The sequence below is a fragment of the Tympanuchus pallidicinctus genome, unplaced genomic scaffold, assembly GCF_026119805.1.
Source record: "Tympanuchus pallidicinctus isolate F22 unplaced genomic scaffold, pur_lepc_1.0 scaffold22, whole genome shotgun sequence".
In the NCBI taxonomy this organism is placed as follows: domain Eukaryota; kingdom Metazoa; phylum Chordata; class Aves; order Galliformes; family Phasianidae; genus Tympanuchus; species Tympanuchus pallidicinctus.
Genome location: NW_026294739.1, coordinates 32,070,816 through 32,088,218, shown reverse-complemented (window position 1 = coordinate 32,088,218; position 17,403 = coordinate 32,070,816). Strand labels below are relative to the sequence as shown.

Genomic DNA, 17,403 nt, shown 5'->3' with positions numbered 1-17,403 from the left:
CTGATTTAAGAATGTACTCCTTAGGAATATAACTGAATGGAGTTTTCTCACTTACATAATTCCCCAGACAGGAGGTAAAATGTGCAGAAGCTGTTGCTAGCACTACAGCACGCATCGCCATTTCAGATTAGCTTTTATTTATTTTTTTTTCCTCTGTTCTTTGACTAAAAGCTGGCAAATCTCACCCAACTGCCAGTTTTTATATTAAATGCTGGAAAAGCAAACTTTATTATCCAAAACCAAAATGCACCTGTCTGTAGGAAATACTGGAACAACTGCTGCTTTCTGGTTTTAAACAGATTTCCTATTCTATACTGAAACTGTAACTTTCAACATAGCATTTGAGGATACTTAACACACTGGAACTGAGCAGAACTACAAGCAGGACAAACTGACATGTGAAATTAAATATTATTCTGTTCTAAAGTATGATCATTTAAAAAAAAAAAAGAGGAAAAGGTAAATACATGTACATGTTGGATCATGCTGACCCTTGAAAAGTAATGCTGAGCTGGAAACCTAACCTTGCTGTTGACTGGAGGTGGAAGTGCTGAGGAAGGTGCTGGTGGAAGCCCAGCTAAATGCCAGAGTCACCTCCACCTCTGGCCACAGTGGTATTTAAGGTTTTTGCATCAGTGTACAGCATGTACTGCTATGGGATGACTTGCTCACAGGAACAGACTCAAACATTCTCTGTGTATTTGAATGATTGTTTTCTTAATTTGAATTCTTTAGTATGTAATTGTAAAGACAAGCAATTAGAAATACCTCAAAGATAGATGTGGGCCAAAGCAGCTTCCTTAAATGGAAAAGTATTACGTTGCAGCTCAGGCTAAAAGTCTATCCTGAAGCTCTATCTTCATTTCCTAGTGTTTGTAGTAACCTTAATGGAATTCACCTAGTTATATAACCCAACTGAAGACAATTGTTTCTTTTTCCAGAATTTGCTGTTTGGGCAAGAGGCACCTCTACTTCTGCTTCCCTCTTGAGGCTGGTTTGGTGACTATGGGCACAGAGGTAAAGGCATGTGTGCATGCAGCCAATGTCTACCCTTCTGCAAAGGAGGATTCCTAGCTCACACTGCTGAAACAGGACACTAGTTATACAGTAATTCCTACAAAACATGGCTCTCACACTAACTCATATATTAATTAGAAAATTACTTTTTAAAGGAGTATCTGACTTGCCAAAGAGCATTCAGTAGAACAGGTTCACTTAGGCCAGAGGAAGTTTGGTAGAAGTTCAGAAAACATAGCTTTTGTTCCTTACTAACAGAAAAAAAAAATAGTGCACGAGAATTTTTCCTGCCTCCCTGCTCTTCCCCACCTCCCCAAGGAAATTCCAGACTGTCAAAAAATTCTGTTAAAAGAGTTAATTATTCCACTTTGGAATTAGGGGCCATTGGATGCCCTTTGTACTTTTTTCAAGAGCACCACAAATGGCTTTCAAAAAATCAGTGGAGCATAAGAAACTAAACTGCAGTGGTGTTACCAAATAAGTCGTTTCATCAGTCTGCATGCTGAATTCAACGTGATCACTTCTGAACGGGCCAGTCAGATTCTTGACATGCTGAGAACTCGCACTGAAGTGTCCCAGTTTACACATGCCGAGAATCTGGTCTGGTATTTCCACTTCCTCTGGAGCAGAAGAGTTTTATTTTATTGTAATTTTGGATACAAAGACAGCAATGATGGATTTATTTAAAATATAAATTCAGGAAGGCTGGATAAATTCTCATGAGAATGCAAGGAATTTTTTAAACATACAGATGTGTGATTTGCATGTAAATCATCAACACATGGTAGAAAAACCATAAAAAAAGATTCATCGAACTTCCTATATGGAAGACATACATTTCCCCAGAGCTCTGAGGTTACTGTAACAGCTTATGCAAAACATGAAAGTGTACATTCTATGTACATCTAATACTTGTTATAAAACATCAGTGTTTCAATTGTCTAAGTTATTATTTCTGCTAAACTGTGTTGTGTTTTTCCATTGAAGATAACGACCATAATCTGATGAAAAGTACATCTAGAAAAGAACACAAAGCTGAAAAGATAATACAAAAACCGCAGCCCCTCCATTTTAATAATGTCTCAACATACAATCTTAAAGCAGTTGGTAACAAATGAACAAATAGTAGCCTGCATAAAACAGGTAGTGTAAGGTTTACCTTTGCATAGAAAGGGGCTGCTAACTCTGTTAAACAAACAAAAAAATTTAAAGATGAATTGCTTACTAAGTGCCAAATCATCAATGTCACATGAATGCATTTTGAAGCTATGGCTACACTTGTACATAACAAGCAATTACAGAGCTCAGTACCTTCCTTCAATTTTACAACCCTGCATGCACTGTTCTTTTGGATATATTCTTCTGTAACGTGTTTTTTATGAGACCCTTGACATTCTTCTTTAACAAAGTTAGTCCTTAGATCACTGTGGAACCACGTAGGTTGAAAAGTTGTCCTGATATGTCTTCACAGAATGCCATTATCTAACCCATGCTGAAAGCTGTCATTGCTGAAGACACTCGTTTGCTTCCTTATTCACTAATTCTGGGAATGTACAGTTTTTAAAATGTGAGACTTGTATTCTCTAAGACCAGATTTCAAGGAAACTAGTGAAAATGCTGGCATTTATCTTACCATGCCTGCTGCAATGTGATAAAGGTGCTAAATTTTGGAAATTTATTCTGTACTCCTTACTTGGCCAAAACCTCCACTGAAGAAACGTGAGCAAGGAGTGCAGAGCAGCCCTTTGTACCACTGTTTTTAAAAATGCTGCCACTTACAGTTATGACTTGATGGCGCATTATTTGTTCAAGTAGACGGTGCCTCAGTGAAAACGTCTAAATAAAAGAACGCATATATACAAGATTAGAAAGAACCCCTTACCTCTGATTTAAAAAATAAATAGATGGTTTAGAAGGTTATTACTGGAATATCATCTTTAAAGGAACAGGAAAGTCACTTTTAAATTTGTCTTCTCTTTTAAACGGCTTACTGGCAATGGAAATGTCTTTCAGAGTTCCGTGACGTGCATTGGATAGCTTGGCGGGGGATGCGATGGCAACTTAATATTGAGGCGCCTGATATGACAGCTGTGACAGAGCAAGTGGCCCTCTAATGGGTAACAACGATGGCCTTCCTCATCATTGAGCTGCAAGCCACAATCCTAGAAGAAAAATATACATTCCAGTTTTATGAGAGACTCAGGTAGGTCATCTTATATCAACACTGATTAACCCTGCAAGCTCGCTCTCACGCCACAAAAGACAGCAACATCAAGAGTTTATGGTAGACGGGTCCTGTCTATCCTGCATTAAACAAAATGACATCACTAAAATCTACTAGGACTAGCTATAGTAATTCTAGCCAAATTCTAGCCCAATTCTTTTTCCTCTTTCCATCTTTTCAATGTCGATGCAAATCAAACAAAAACTCTCTAAAACCTATTCCTTTTTCTGTAATAAGAAAGTCCATTTCTTCAGTGGATTTCAGTTTCAGATTGAGAATCTGTTGAGGTTTTGCTGCAGCTGTTAAGCTGTCACACCAGGAAAAGACGACACAGGAAAGTAGAAAAGTTTCCAAGCTTGACTACTGACTTTGCATGATGAACAAATGGTGGATGACAACTTAAATGACATTTCATACAAACTGGACATTTGCAAAGTGTCTGTGTGCATACCTCAGAATACTGGTACTGACTGAACTAGCATAGCTGGAGACAGCAGTGACCCAGTGTGTACAGTTTGAGAGCCTAATTTGAAGCTATTAAGCAGTAACCTACCCCTGCCAACACATGGCTAACCTCTGATTACTGTACATAAATGTTCTCTGCCATTCTCAGCAGATGTGGAAGCAGCTTAATTTGCCTCAAACTGAAAAGAGAATGGGTAAATGAATAATGAAACAGAACAGAAAACAAACCCCCATTGGGACATTCTAATATAATGTCAATAGGCTGAGAAAGAAGGGGAGGGAGCTGTCATCTAAAGTGAAGCCTGCACAAAGCAATAGTTGAGGGAAGAAGGGAGGGAAGTACAGCTCTCCACATGCTGAAATGTCCTATGCCAATTTATCTTGAGTATCAGCTACCTCTGTTGGAAGGAGCTGGCTAGGCTCATAGGCTCAGGTGTAGGTCCTGAAACATACATTTCAGAATGCCCCAAATTTTGCTATCCTTCTCCCTCAATTGGAAACCTCTCCATAAAACCATTTTTGAGCTGGATTGCACGAAAGGTTGATCTCAAATTAAAGAGTTTGTCTCCTTCCTTGTATTCCTGGGCTGCACAGATAACACTCAACTGAGCTCTCCTCCCTGTGAAGCAAAAGCACCAGTCCCAGATCTTGATCTGCTCCAATAAATGTTTAAATATTCTGCACAAAAATACTGTCATCGATACTGTTCTCTCTTATGTAGTAAACAAGTGTTCATCCAGCATGGAAATACACAAATCCCCTGGAAGAGCTTTCCAGCACAGGATGAAGGTCTTTCTCTGCATAAGCAAATTCAAACCTCCTCATACCACAGCCACACAAACTGTATCCAAAAAGATCAGGAAAAAGAGACCCAGGGCTTCCTCTATGTTCTCTCCCCATCTACAAGTACAGAGAAAATTCCACCACAATGAAACTCAGCCTTTTAAATTAATATACTGGAAAAAAAAAAAAGGAACCTTATTTGGTACTACTGGAAATAGCAGCTAGCACTCATTCCTCCAACTCCTTTCAGAAGCCACAGTGCAAAGCCCTACCTGCCCAGGCATGCAGGAGTCAGCATACGCACCCTGGGTTGCAAGTCATGCATCTACTGAGAGGAGAATGTTTGGTATAAGCAGTCCTTGTCCAGTGCCTCAGCCCAGCTCCTCTGTGACACTCACCTCACAGTGATAACATTCCACATGGTAATCTTTGTCCATTGACACTACTCTGATGGTTTCTTCAGATCCCTGTTGGAAAAGCACAGAAAAGGTAAGAGTGGGCTTTTAAGTGGTGTTTTCTCAATCTTCTTTCAGTATGTTGCCCAACATACAGCTATGGAAAGGTGCTTCTGTGTGAGATATCCCTTCTCCTTTCGTAGAACAGATCTCTGTAACTGCTGAGGGTCTTCCCCTCCATGCACTGCACTGCAGTACCAGTTTTCCTGTTAAGCAGTCCTGTGGATGTCTAAAATAGGCTGTAAAGGTAATTTGGGAAGCATAGCTAAAATTTCATGTTCAAAAGAGAGTTTTTCTCTTGAAATAAAACAATTTTCCAAGGGCACCCAGAAGTTGAACAAACTATAAGCCAAACACTATGAGATAATGACTAGGTGACTATTCCTAGCAGACTCATTCCCCTCAAACTAGCTGGTGCACAGCTACTCTGCGTGTGCACATGGCAGTGTATGTGCCCTACGGTCCTTTACATAGCTGTCTAGCATGTAATTATGCACACAGGCCAAAGCCCCAGTGCGATGATGGATGCAGTGGAGCTGTGTAATACCTGGCAGAGCCCCAGGCTCTGCCAAGCTGCCCATACCCTTCCTGTAACCTCACAGGTTACAGGAACCTTTCCCTGAGCCACTTCCATGCCTCTGAAGACGGAGCTCATTAAATTTGCTGACCCACACTGTTTCCAGTTCCAGGCGTGGTTAGAGCATCAGATATGACGTAGACTATGTCTGAGAGAAGCCACGGGCAGGTTAGCACCTGCACTGCTGGATTTGAACTAACCTATGAAACCTCCGTGGGAAAGAACATGGAGTCTATCCTGCTAACCATCAGATGAGTCAGCAGTAGGACTGCTTTTTTACCTTCTTTTAATAATTATTAATTTTTAAATTATTTTGTAAGGCAAGAAACTAGAAAAGCTCTATGGAAACTTCACTCCTTATACCACCATCAGCAGTGCATGAGGTTCTGGCCCAGCTTTCATAAGGTTTTTAATTTAGCAAAAATAATAATGACAGACATCGGATAATGTGGCATGGTAAAGGTGGGCACACTAAGAGGCTCCAGCCACAGACTTTAGTAGGGCACAGCAGCTTACAGGAGGCACGCTCTGGCTACATGTGCCTGAAGAGAGGAGAAAGAAGGCGCGAAGGGCCTTCCTTGTGATCAGACTGGCCAGTGACATGAGCAGTGGGAACTCGGGGGGTCCTGCAGCTGCTGGAGTTTAATGGAACATCATTGTGGGCAGGCAGAAAGGGATCGTCTTTTCCAGAGTCTTACTGTGCTAACAATACCATCACAATGGTCCGAGGTTGCAAGCAGCAGTCATTCATCTGGCTTTCCTTTTAGGCAACTTTTCTACCTCCTTTTCCACCCTTTAACCACTTCATTATAGTGACCTTCCACGACAACAGGCTGTGTGGCTTCTGAGGGTCAGGGTAACCCCTCAGCTTTCTTTTCAAGCTTGGGCATCATATCAGATGCACATCAGAAAAGCAAACATTGCGGACAAGGAAAATTGCTACTTGAGCTAATGGGAAATTCTAAAAATAAACAGAGCTTTACTTCTTGGATTGTTCTTGGAGCCCCAGTTAGGGCTTTCAATTAAACGAGATTTATAACAGCACAATTAAGACCTGGAAAGCACCCTAATGATACAAAGTAATATGCTACATAAGCACTATGACTATTACAACCTCTGGGAATGTTTGGGAGTGACATTACTGCTGAACTGTATTTAATTTAATATCTGACATACGTTGTGGAAGAAGGAGGAAAAGTTCTTGGAAAGTGTTCTTATGCCAACAGCTGTTTGTTGTAACGAGTCTGTGCACATTAACATGTACCTGTGCTGGTAGAATCGGCTGGTTACAGGAAGCGCATTTTGGTGCAAAAACCCTAGGGAGCAAGAAGACATTTTCAAGTTACATTTGAAGTTTCTTCAAAAAGTAGAACCAGGACAACTATTCTTACCATGCCTTCTTTTAGTAAAATGTAAACCTGGGTTTGAAGATATCTCTATGTTGTTTTGGGTTGTTTTTTTTTGTTTGTTTGTTTTTACAATATTCAGGGAAAAGGAGACTTAGAAAGGTGTATCTACCCCAGCTTTATTGCTTAGCTCTTCTTGACCTCTAAGTATTATCAATCCACCCCTCTTCCTATACGTGCCCTTTCTCTCACCTTTCTTTATTCAAATTGTGCAAAGTAGCTCCTGACCTGGCCGGTCACCAGCTCACATGCTAAATGGGAGAAGGACTGATCTCAGCTAGGATCTGTGTAAACCAAATACATCAGCTGGTTTTACCTGCAGCTGCATTTTATGGTAGTCACTGGGCCAACATCACTCCATCTCCACAATACAGTCAGACCAATACAAATGAATTTAAAGTGATTTTCTCTTGATCCACGAGCTGAGTTACTAGCTGGCTGGAGCAAAGAGAGCATTTACATTTCCCTTGAGCAAGAGTAGAGAAGAGTCCAAAAGCAATCACTTAAACAGTAAAACTTCATCCGGTGAAGGTCAGATCATTCTAACACTGGCTGCTAATTCTATGTCTACTGTCCCATCTAACTTGATGTAACTTACATTCCCAAGTATTACGCACCACTAGCATCTGGACACTAGCAGAACCTACCACCACTTGCAGAATTAGCCACGTCTAATTAGTAATGAAGTCCTGAAAGAAGCAGCCAGCAGAGAAATACATCCTCTAATACAACCTCATTTTCAATCTCACTTAGCCCTTGAATTCCCCACAAGACCCACCAAGTGAGTTTTAGGATAACTTTAAAACACTTTACAATGCAGTGTGTGAGAAGAGCACTAAGGGACAGCTGAACAAATAGGAATAACTCTTCATCTACTGCAAGACTCACAGCTGTACCAGTAACTTAACCAGTATAAATCTTCTAAGCATGCAATAGATTTGTTTACTTACGTATGGTAGTCTTTGACACAGTAAATATTGTTCTCCACATCTACAGTGAAGGGGACTCCATCCAAACACTCATTGCATACCACGCAGCGGAAGCAGCCAGGGTGGTATGACTTTCCAAGGGCCTGTAAGATCTTAAGAGGCAAAGAGCAAAGTAAATGGGTGCACAATTACATGAAATCCTTCCTCATACACTGCTGTGTCTGACTTTTAAAAATGACAGAAGCACATGCTTTGGGATGAATTTACCAATCTGGAATTCTGTCAGCAAGGGGCCTTTTAAAATAACGAAGTTCCTGATTTCTGTGGGTTTCTATCAGGCTCCCAATAATGACAGAGATCTGTGAAAATCAGATTAAGTCCATCAGTATTAGCTCTGCATGGCTAATACTGCCCAACAGAAACTAAGAACAGCTTCACAGACTACTTGGAAAATCTGTTGCAGTCAAATACAAGTGAGTAGGATACAGAGTTAATTCACAAAATGCATCAGACCGTGACAGAAGGAGTCTAAAGTAGCCATTGCTCACACCTACACAGTAAAATAATAAAACTCCTGTTCCACCACACTTACTGACCAGTTATTACTCAGTTATAGGGGCCCATCAGTTTTTGCTAAGATCTGTATCAATGAGTAATCAAAATTGTCCATGCTTCTGTCATGCTGACCTTCCCTACTGCCTGTTCCTATGGAGATATTCGAGACCTGTCTGGACATCTGCCTGTGTGGCCTATTGTAGGGTACCTGCTTTAGCAGGGGCTTTGGACTCAGTGATCTCTTGAGGTCCCTTCTAATGCTGTGATTCCGTTATTTCACAGAAAGCCTTTATTATGCAGTTTTCTCAATACTGTTATAAAATCCCTTCCACTTAGTGGAGGTGGCATGGCACAGGGCCATCAAAGATAGCACACCGAGTTCATGGACTAGGTTCTGGGAAGGACTAGACAAGGTTCCATCTTCAGGAACTCTCAAGAGATTATAGCACCAATTGTACACGTTTCAGGTGTAACCACTATCTTTGGGAGGTAATTTCAAAACGTTTCTGCTAGCAGCAGCACTAGGCTACTAATAGACTGTACAGGGAGAATCTCCACTGACAAAGCTGATGTGGCCTTGCAGCTGTTTCTACAGGTAAAGTTCAACAGGAACTAAGACATGGAGCACAGCTTTCTGTTCAGTGACTGGTATCAGACACTTTGATTTGCAAGACTGCTCCTACCCTTGTGTTTAGGCATGCATTGCTATCCAAACAGCTACATAACAAGCACAAGCCTGGTGTGGTTGTGCAGCCACCCTTTGCACAGAACAACTGCACTTTCAGCCCTTGAAAGCTTCAGGCTGCACCCAACCCTGTGGGGCTGCAGCACTGTTCCTCAGTTGCACACCAGTAATGTGACTGTGCAGACATGTTTGCTGCCTGTGCACTCCTAAGGAGGAACACAAAGCAATTAGCCAAATAAGACTGCTTAATTCCTGGAGCTCCCAAAGCAGGTTCCTTTTTTTTTGGAGTATACTTGCTGATGGGAGAATGGCAGACTTGCCAAGCTTCCGGCCACTGAGCTCCACCAACAAGATATTAGACTCTTGCCTGGCATCCTGCAATTAAAGGCCAGTTCAAAGCATGCAAGTTGTGATACCCCTCCCCCTCCCAGCATGACACAACTCTAGAAGTTTGCTCTTGGGCTAAAACGAACAATATCCTTGTCCAACCAGTGGTGCCAGGATATGTGCCAGAATTCTCATTAGTGAAGTCTGTGTTCCAGCTCCTACTGCACCTTTGTGTTTGCAGTGCAATCACTACTTCTATTACGTGCACTGATAAACGTTAATACACTTTACAGCAAGAGAAAAACATTGGCATACATGTGATCTGCACTTCTTCAATGTGCAAGCCATTTTACTTGGGAATTCTGCTTAGAAAGAACAGATGAAATTTATCCTGCTTTCACCTAGAGAAGGATGCCAGCAGTATCTGGCTCAAACCACAGCTCCTTGTTTTCTTATAAAAGTAACTGACCACTGTCTCCCTGCAAATCACAGTAGCAAATAACAGATCTTAACAGATGTAGAGCAAGTGGCAGAAGGTAAATAAAGCAAGAAGCAACTCACGGAGCTGGCAACAAACCTCAAGACTATTGTTAGTGTTTCTTTTCTAGCCCAGACCTTGACCCCACTGAAAGAGCTCTTGTCTTACAGAGCACAACTCGTTTTCCTTTACCATGCTCATACAAAGCTGTGGCCTATATTCTCCCTTTGTTATTTCTTTTTTTAACTGGCATGTGGAAGAAAAATGGCATCCCATGATCTCAGGTAGAAGAGAAGCCCAACTTCAGACCAAGTAAGCAAGAATATACTTCAGGTTACAATACTGCCTCAATTTGAAACGCTGCCTTTACAATAGTGGAGACACAATGATATTCTGACTAGCGAATAAGCACGTTGTCTAACAGACCACTATCCAAAATACATCAGAAAAGATATAAAACAGTTTAGGTCTCTTACCATTTCCATTATGAGGTGTCCACAAACAAAGCACTTATCTGCTGTTTGCTGGAAACCCGAATACTGTTGAAATAACAGAAATAACAGGGTTATTAGTAGCCACTCTTTTAGCTGCAGAAATAGATGAACATCATGCTGTTTTCTATCCTGTGCTGTATATGACAGCAAACTACACAATAGATCTGCTGCCATATGTTTTCCTTTATATTAGCGCGAGGGGATTGCACGTTATTTCAGATCAAGAGGTTGGAGGCAAAATTATTACTGTTATGCAACAAAGTGATTTTGAAGAAAAAGGTCTTGCAGGCACTTTGGTGGGCCTGAAAAGTCACCAAATGATGCTGTGGCAGCTGACACAGCTCCACACTAAGGAATATAGCTTATGCAATCTTCAACTTTGAAACTTGTGCACAAGAGACTGTAGTGCTGAGGAACACATACAGAGGTGGCTATTTCTGCAAGATATTGCTCTGAATTGTGCAGTGAAACTGATGTGCAAGTCTGGACGAAACAGCTGAGTTCACCTCCCCACTTTCAAGTAGCAGCCTTTGTATCAAAATGCTTGCTTTTTTCTTCTAACTGAGGTAGAAAAGGCCTGGCTGCTCGGGATGCTTCTTGGCTGCACTGTATCTCAGTAACCATCTGGCTAGACTATTTCCTAAGGTTGCGAACTGAAGGGTTACTGGAAACAGGTGGGTAGGTCCTGGCAGCACAGACAGCAGAGGATTAACAATAATTCAAACCCAGCTAATTCTAAAATCCTGCTGGAATGAATTTACCGGTACCATCTGGCTGCCGTTTGATAAGGAATGCAAAGGAGCATTTACCCAGCTATTGATTAAGAAAGAACGTTATTTCCCAGGAAGAGAATGGCTTAATGGTCACATTAATGTCATTTAGTGCTAACTAGACTGTCATAAATTACACTGCTTGTCAGAAAGAAAGGTTTTGCTGACACAAAATCACTCTTTACAAGACTTACCCTATTATATTAAAACCCTGATTTGTTTTTAACAAGAGAATTGTTATTTGCCACATTCAGAACTACATTACTCTATTAAGACGACTTCATAACACGGTAACAAGTCTGATATCAGTGATAAAATATTTCACAGGCTTGGGAAACTGCCCCTTTGCCGCTACACTATTCTTTCTTCCTGATCGCAGCACTGATCTCAGACAAATCAGAAACCTGCTTTACTGACAGCTGGTAGATTAGGCTTTGCTTGTGCTTTACCTCTCTTTGGACTGGAAAATAGTAACAGGCAGGGAAACCAGCAGCACCATTTTTCCATCTGATGGCAGTGCTGTTTAGAGGTAAACAATATGTCATCATCTCTACGTTTTTTTGTCTCTCACCTGTCAGTCAACTTCACCTCTGCAGTTTGTTCTCTTCTCTTTGAGAATTCAGACGTGGCTGTTGTGCTAAGTTTACAATTTTAGAAGCAGAGCTTAAAATATTAATTAAAATTGTCAACCTCTGCCTTTGAAACAGTTGATTACTAATCGTACTAATTACTAAGCTTCACAAGCCTCGTGCGTACAGACAGAGACTGTTACTTGCTCCGGACAGCAGACAAGGGAGAATGGCTTCATTATCATCTGTCAGCACACCAAGGAGCCTCCCTGGTGACGGGTTCCCAGTGTGGCTGGTGGAAGCAGCACTGGTCCCTCAGAGCTTGCAAACGATTCAGCTCCATGAGAAGACGGGTTTGGTTGTACAGACTTGTACTCTTTATGTCTGACATTACTCCATAGCTGGAGGTGGGAAAAGAAATTTTGGGTATGCCACCCTTCCTCATAATCTGGAGACATGAAAAGCAGATTGAGACAAGACAGTGAAATAATTAATGGATCGACATGCAAGATCCTAGCTGAGAAAGCCCATCCTAGCTACATTTCTTGTATACAAAGTAGTTTATACATACAGTTTCATTCTAAATGCAGACAGAATGAGGCTTAGTTTGTAAAGTTCTCAGATGTATTTTTTTTCTGAAGATAACAAGTACAGACCAGCCTCAAACTAGATAAATGCATTCAAAAGGATACAGACAGTATGAACCCAGGACAAGTAAGTGTATTTTTGAACGTTCTCAAATATTTGTTATAGATGCTCATTAAGTATATACAAAAATATTCAAAGAATTTGTTATGAAATAATTGCTGTGAAATTCAAAGCTCAAAAAAAAGCCTTATTCTTTACTGTCCCATCTGTGGATTAGAAGTAAGATGCTAATTACCAAAATGCAAAGAAAACAAGTAAATGCTAAGGAGCTGGTAAAATATTTTTCCCAATTCCTTGATTTGCTCCCAGATGCCTTCTCCCATATTTACCTTGTCCTTGAATTCTCACTCAGGATAACAAAATCTAGTTTATGCGCAAGAATCAAGACCTTCATAATCCAACTCCCCAGTGATATTTATACTAAAATAAGACTCTAGAAAACCTTGAGATATGATTAACGTATGCCAGAACGGAAGAGTGAAAATAAAGTAGAAGACTTAGCTGGCTGAACTTTTCTTTTGTTCGCTGTCCACTACACTTTGATTATCTAACAGGCACAAAGAGAAGAACAAGTCCCCTTCTGTCTCAAATATTTAGGACTGATAGTGTCCTTCTATGAAAATCTTAGGGTTTATGAACGGTTCTGTCTAATATGCAAGAATTTAACGATGAATTTTGGGCATATAATGGACAATTATGCATGGAGGTTAATCCCACCAAGTACGGTAGGAAAACATTTCTCCTGTCTGCCCTGAACCCTCCAACCAACGTTGGTTGTGTAGCCAGGGCCTTTTAAAGTTCAATACTCTCATCGGGATTTTCAGAAGCAAAACCAAACAAAACAAAGCATTCCTGACAGAGGCTTCGGGATCCCAAGTTTCTACCTTAGGCAACATCAGAGCCTGGAAGGGACATGTCACTGCTTCTCCTTCACATGCCCAACCAAGCCCAGGGAGAGACTGATGCACTTCCCTGCTGTCACGTACTCAATAAAACAAAACCCTCCTCCTGGAAACAGACCCTGGAATCTCATTCAGACCCATTTTCTTCTTTAATGGGGATGTTCAAAACCTGCTAAAGGTTTGTGCAAACAGATCAAGTGGGTTACATTTCAGTAGGTGTGGCAGTTACTGCCAATGGTATGAAGCTGTAAAAACTGTTACAGCACTGCAAAGTCACCGAATGTGAATGTTAAGCCTAGAATTGAGATTCTTACCCTTTTATGCTTCAAGGGCTTTTGAGAGGTATGATCAGGAGCTTTTGCCAAAATGCTGTAGGCATTTAATTCGGAAAACTAATTTCTGAATTGGGTGCTATGCTAATAATGTATTCCAACCCCAGGCTGCCTGTAATCCCTCACAGACTCTCTTCTCCTTGGTTTCCCATTAGCAGAGCATCTGTCTTCTCACTGCTCTATTGTTTGCACTCTGCATGGGACCCTTAGTACATGGGATACAACAATGCAAGAAATTCATGGGGTCACATTAAAAGAGGGAGAGAATATCAAATTTGGTTTCATGCAGATGGTTGGTTTTTTTCTGTTTCTTTTTTTTTTTTTTTTCACACACATTTAAATGCAGTGATTAAACTGAACTGAACAAAATGGAGCCTTCACAGATATCAAAGATACTGGAGCCTCAGAGCAGGTGGCAGAGATTAAAGCAAAATAGTCCAGAACCTTTCCCTTCATCTTGCTGGAAAACCTTTCACATACCCTGTTGCTGTGCCCTGCCTTACTGCCAGTAAGGAAACACTACCACAGCAGCGTATCTTCATGTTTCTGCATTTCCACTTAGTTGCAGCTGAAAGACATGGATTGGGCAAGGATAGACCTTACGTTCAGCACAGAATTTGTTGGACTGTGAAAACACTGACAAAACCCAGGAATTCAGCTGGTAACTGACTGCCTTTCAAGGCACATGACTTGGATTTGTCCACTTCAGATTAATGGTATCAGCGTTACAGAACTTGAAAGTCCCTCCTGTCCCAACCTACAGCAGTCAGCACCTTGAAAATACTCACAGACTTCCTCAAACTTACATCTACCAGAAATACCACACAGCAAATTCCTTTCCAAGCTTTCATTCCATTACTCCAGTAAACATATTGATAAGCAATGCTTGTCTGCTCTCTAACTGGAGAATGCATTTTAATCGCAAGTCTCCTAAATGCAACATCCTAGCAATCGTCTAAACTACATTTGCTCTGTGACTTCCATTAGATATCAAATGGGCACAACTACAACTTAAATCGTTTACCTTTCAGCTGGATTCTGTTTTTTTTCTGAGAGTCTCCATCAGCAGCAATGGGCTCTCGGACCAATGCACCAGTCCCAGTGCTCACCTCCCAAACACTTATACTGAGGTAGAAAATCAAACCTCTGGCTCCAGCTGACACCAGCTTCCATTACACTAAATAAAAACAATCTTCCTGAGGATGCAGCAAGTGGAACAGACTATTTCCCACACTGCCAGTTGTAGAAAACAGCATGTGTGCAAACTGAAAAGAATAGCTTCATTATCGTTAATATTTACATTTCAGCCATGTATGTTAGAGGCCCAAATTAGGGTCAGGGTCTCATTTCACTTGGTACTACAGGAGATGAAGGTGCAAATCACCCAGTTAGCTCTCCATTAATATCCCGCTCCTTGCTCCTATCATCTTTGTCTCCTCATGCCAGTCTTGCATTCATTGCCCCTTACATACCTTTAAAAATATTTAGTGTTTTACAGTTGTGGATCTAAGATGAGGCCCAGTATGCTCTCTGTAACCAACTTCTGTGTTCAGTGGTCAGTTACAGAGAAGAGGCTAGGGCTGTGGCAAGGAAGGCGGTGTTAAGAAGAGGTACCAGTTGCTGGTGGGAAGGAATGATTAGAAACCCTGGAGAACTAGAATGAGGGGGAGATTTGAGAGGCAGCCAGCATGATTTCAAGGCACAGCTCTGTTAGCACTGTAGGCTGATGACCCTCCATCTGCTCAGCCCTTGTGCCTCTGGAGTAGAGAGGAACGTGGCCAGGGCAGGAAGCACACCGTCATGGTGGGGCTGGCCATACTCGGGGACACATAGGGCAGAAAGGGGGCACCTTAAAACCTCCCAACATCATATGTCTCTCTGTTTGGTTGGCATCTGTAAAATGACATTTTTAGAACTTTTCTCCTTGAGGATTTATAGGCAAAGTGACAGATCTTCCTCCAGTCTCATTCACTGAAATAGATGAATAGATTTAGATGAAACCTTCAACAAAAATTGACAGCAAAGTTAGCCAGAGGCAAAATCCCAGCACGGAGAAGTTCAGCCTAAAAGATTAAATTTGGCAAAGTTGTAAGACGGGGGAAAAAATCATCTTAAAAGGGGAAATTTTGTATGACCTTAATGCTATGCAGTGCAGCATGTAGTGTCTGTAATTGGTTATTTCCATAGCATCTGAGTGTCTTCCAGTAGTACACTAAGCAATGTAACTAACAGCTGTCACAAGGTTCATTTTCCCTCTGATCTCTTCCTTGGAGGGAAGTTCTCTTATTTCTAAACCTCTGCTGGACCCCCACTCAATAATGTTCATTACCTCAAGAGAAAAAATAAGTCCATAGAAAGTTTTTAAAAATGCAGTAACAGATCTAAGATTCAGGCTGCTTTGTGACATTTTAAAAGTTTTTTTTCTCCAAGAAAAACAGTAATTTATTTTAAATTTCTTTACATGGTATTTAAGCATTGAACAGGAAAGACAAAATTATTGAGCTGCTTTTCCTTCACCCGTGATTAGGCAGCAATTTATCAACAAAATGGCAGAAGCCATCTGACTGGGATTATTTACTATACTGTAAGGAATTTATGTTTTGTTCACCAGGAACAGTGTCCCTGTTATGGCTAGTTAGCCATCTGTGTCTTCAGAGCTTTCAGGGAAGGATTAAACTGTCATTTGTTTTGTTTCCTTTCATGAAATAAGTATCCTAACAGGGCTGAGGCAAGAGCTGGAAATTGCTGGACTTGCTACCTTAAGGTGGCATAAGAAGAGTAACTGTATCTTCCCTGGAGCCATAGCAAGCCAGTGAAAAGTCAGGGCTTTCTGTTTTGTTCTTTTCTGTGAGCTACCACAGTGCTCCTACCAGAAATAGTAGATTAGGACATTTCTACAGCACACCAAGGTAGGATCAGGATTATCTGGCACTGTGATTTTTTTTCCTAAATCTGATTCTTTCACTACATTTAGTCCATGTGGCTTGGATCTACGCACTGGCTGAATTTGCAGCTGGTCAGGAGCGGGAGGCTGACAACAAATAAAGAGTAATGCCACGTCCCCTCCTGTGGGTGCAGTTCACCAGCCCTAACACTGATTCAGGATCCCTCACACATCGAGGTTAGCACTATTACCCAAGGATGATCCCAACAGTGCCATGTGGCATCTTCCCTCCATCTACAATTCCACGAGCATGTCTAAAAACTTCTAGCGTCTCTTTCTTGGAAAGAATGAGCAAAATAAGCTGCCTGATTTGGAGAAAGATAATCTGTGCCCTCAATAAGAGCAAACATGTGGGAAAACTATTTGTTAGAAGAATGTACCTTGTGGCTACTGCCAAAGGTTTTTGATGGGTGTATCTGTGCTTTGGGTAGTTTTATGGCTGCACAGTGGAAATTGCTCATAATGCAATTTTACAGTGCAGACAACATCTGCACTTCTGTAACACCTCTGTCCAAAAATTAAAAGCACCTTTCAAAGAAAGGGTCAAATTTATATAATAAATAACCAGGTCACCAGCTGCAAGGTTGCAACTGTGACAACATTCCCACACATATAGGACCATGTAACTCATCAGTTCTCAGAGAAACAAAAGCCAAAGGGACAAGGACACCAACAGGAGACAGTATTTTCTTAGCAGGAATACAATCACAATGCAGGTCAATTGCTATTGCTTTCCTCTCCAATATTTATTTATTTTTCCCTGTTCCATACCTAAGAATGAGACCAGAATCTGACTGCATTTAATAGTCAGAAAGAAGCTGCAGTGAGACAACAAGTAAGTCT

At 41.1% G+C, this 17,403-nt stretch overlaps 1 protein-coding gene and 1 long non-coding RNA gene across 4 annotated transcripts in view; one reads left to right on the top strand and one right to left on the bottom strand.

Annotated features, from left to right (window-relative positions):
- The first annotated feature begins 922 nt into the window (after positions 1-922).
- Positions 923-5,716, top strand: LOC128082330 (uncharacterized). Its single transcript, XR_008207612.1, has 2 exons — positions 923-1,017; positions 3,031-5,716. It is a non-coding gene; the product is annotated as an uncharacterized LOC128082330 (long non-coding RNA).
- The window catches only part of WTIP (WT1 interacting protein), a 72,578-nt gene continuing 57,239 nt past the window's right edge, over positions 2,065-17,403 (bottom strand). The window contains exons 4-9 of one of the 3 annotated variants that reach the window (XM_052686373.1): positions 10,378-10,440; positions 7,878-8,008; positions 6,786-6,837; positions 4,888-4,956; positions 3,009-3,179; positions 2,065-2,853 (exon numbers count right to left, since the gene is read on the bottom strand). In XM_052686373.1, the coding sequence (XP_052542333.1) occupies positions 3,027-3,179; positions 4,888-4,956; positions 6,786-6,837; positions 7,878-8,008; positions 10,378-10,440 (468 nt within the window). In that variant the 3' untranslated portion in view covers positions 2,065-2,853; positions 3,009-3,026. The other 2 variants (XM_052686372.1, XM_052686374.1) reach the window with 2 other exon arrangements.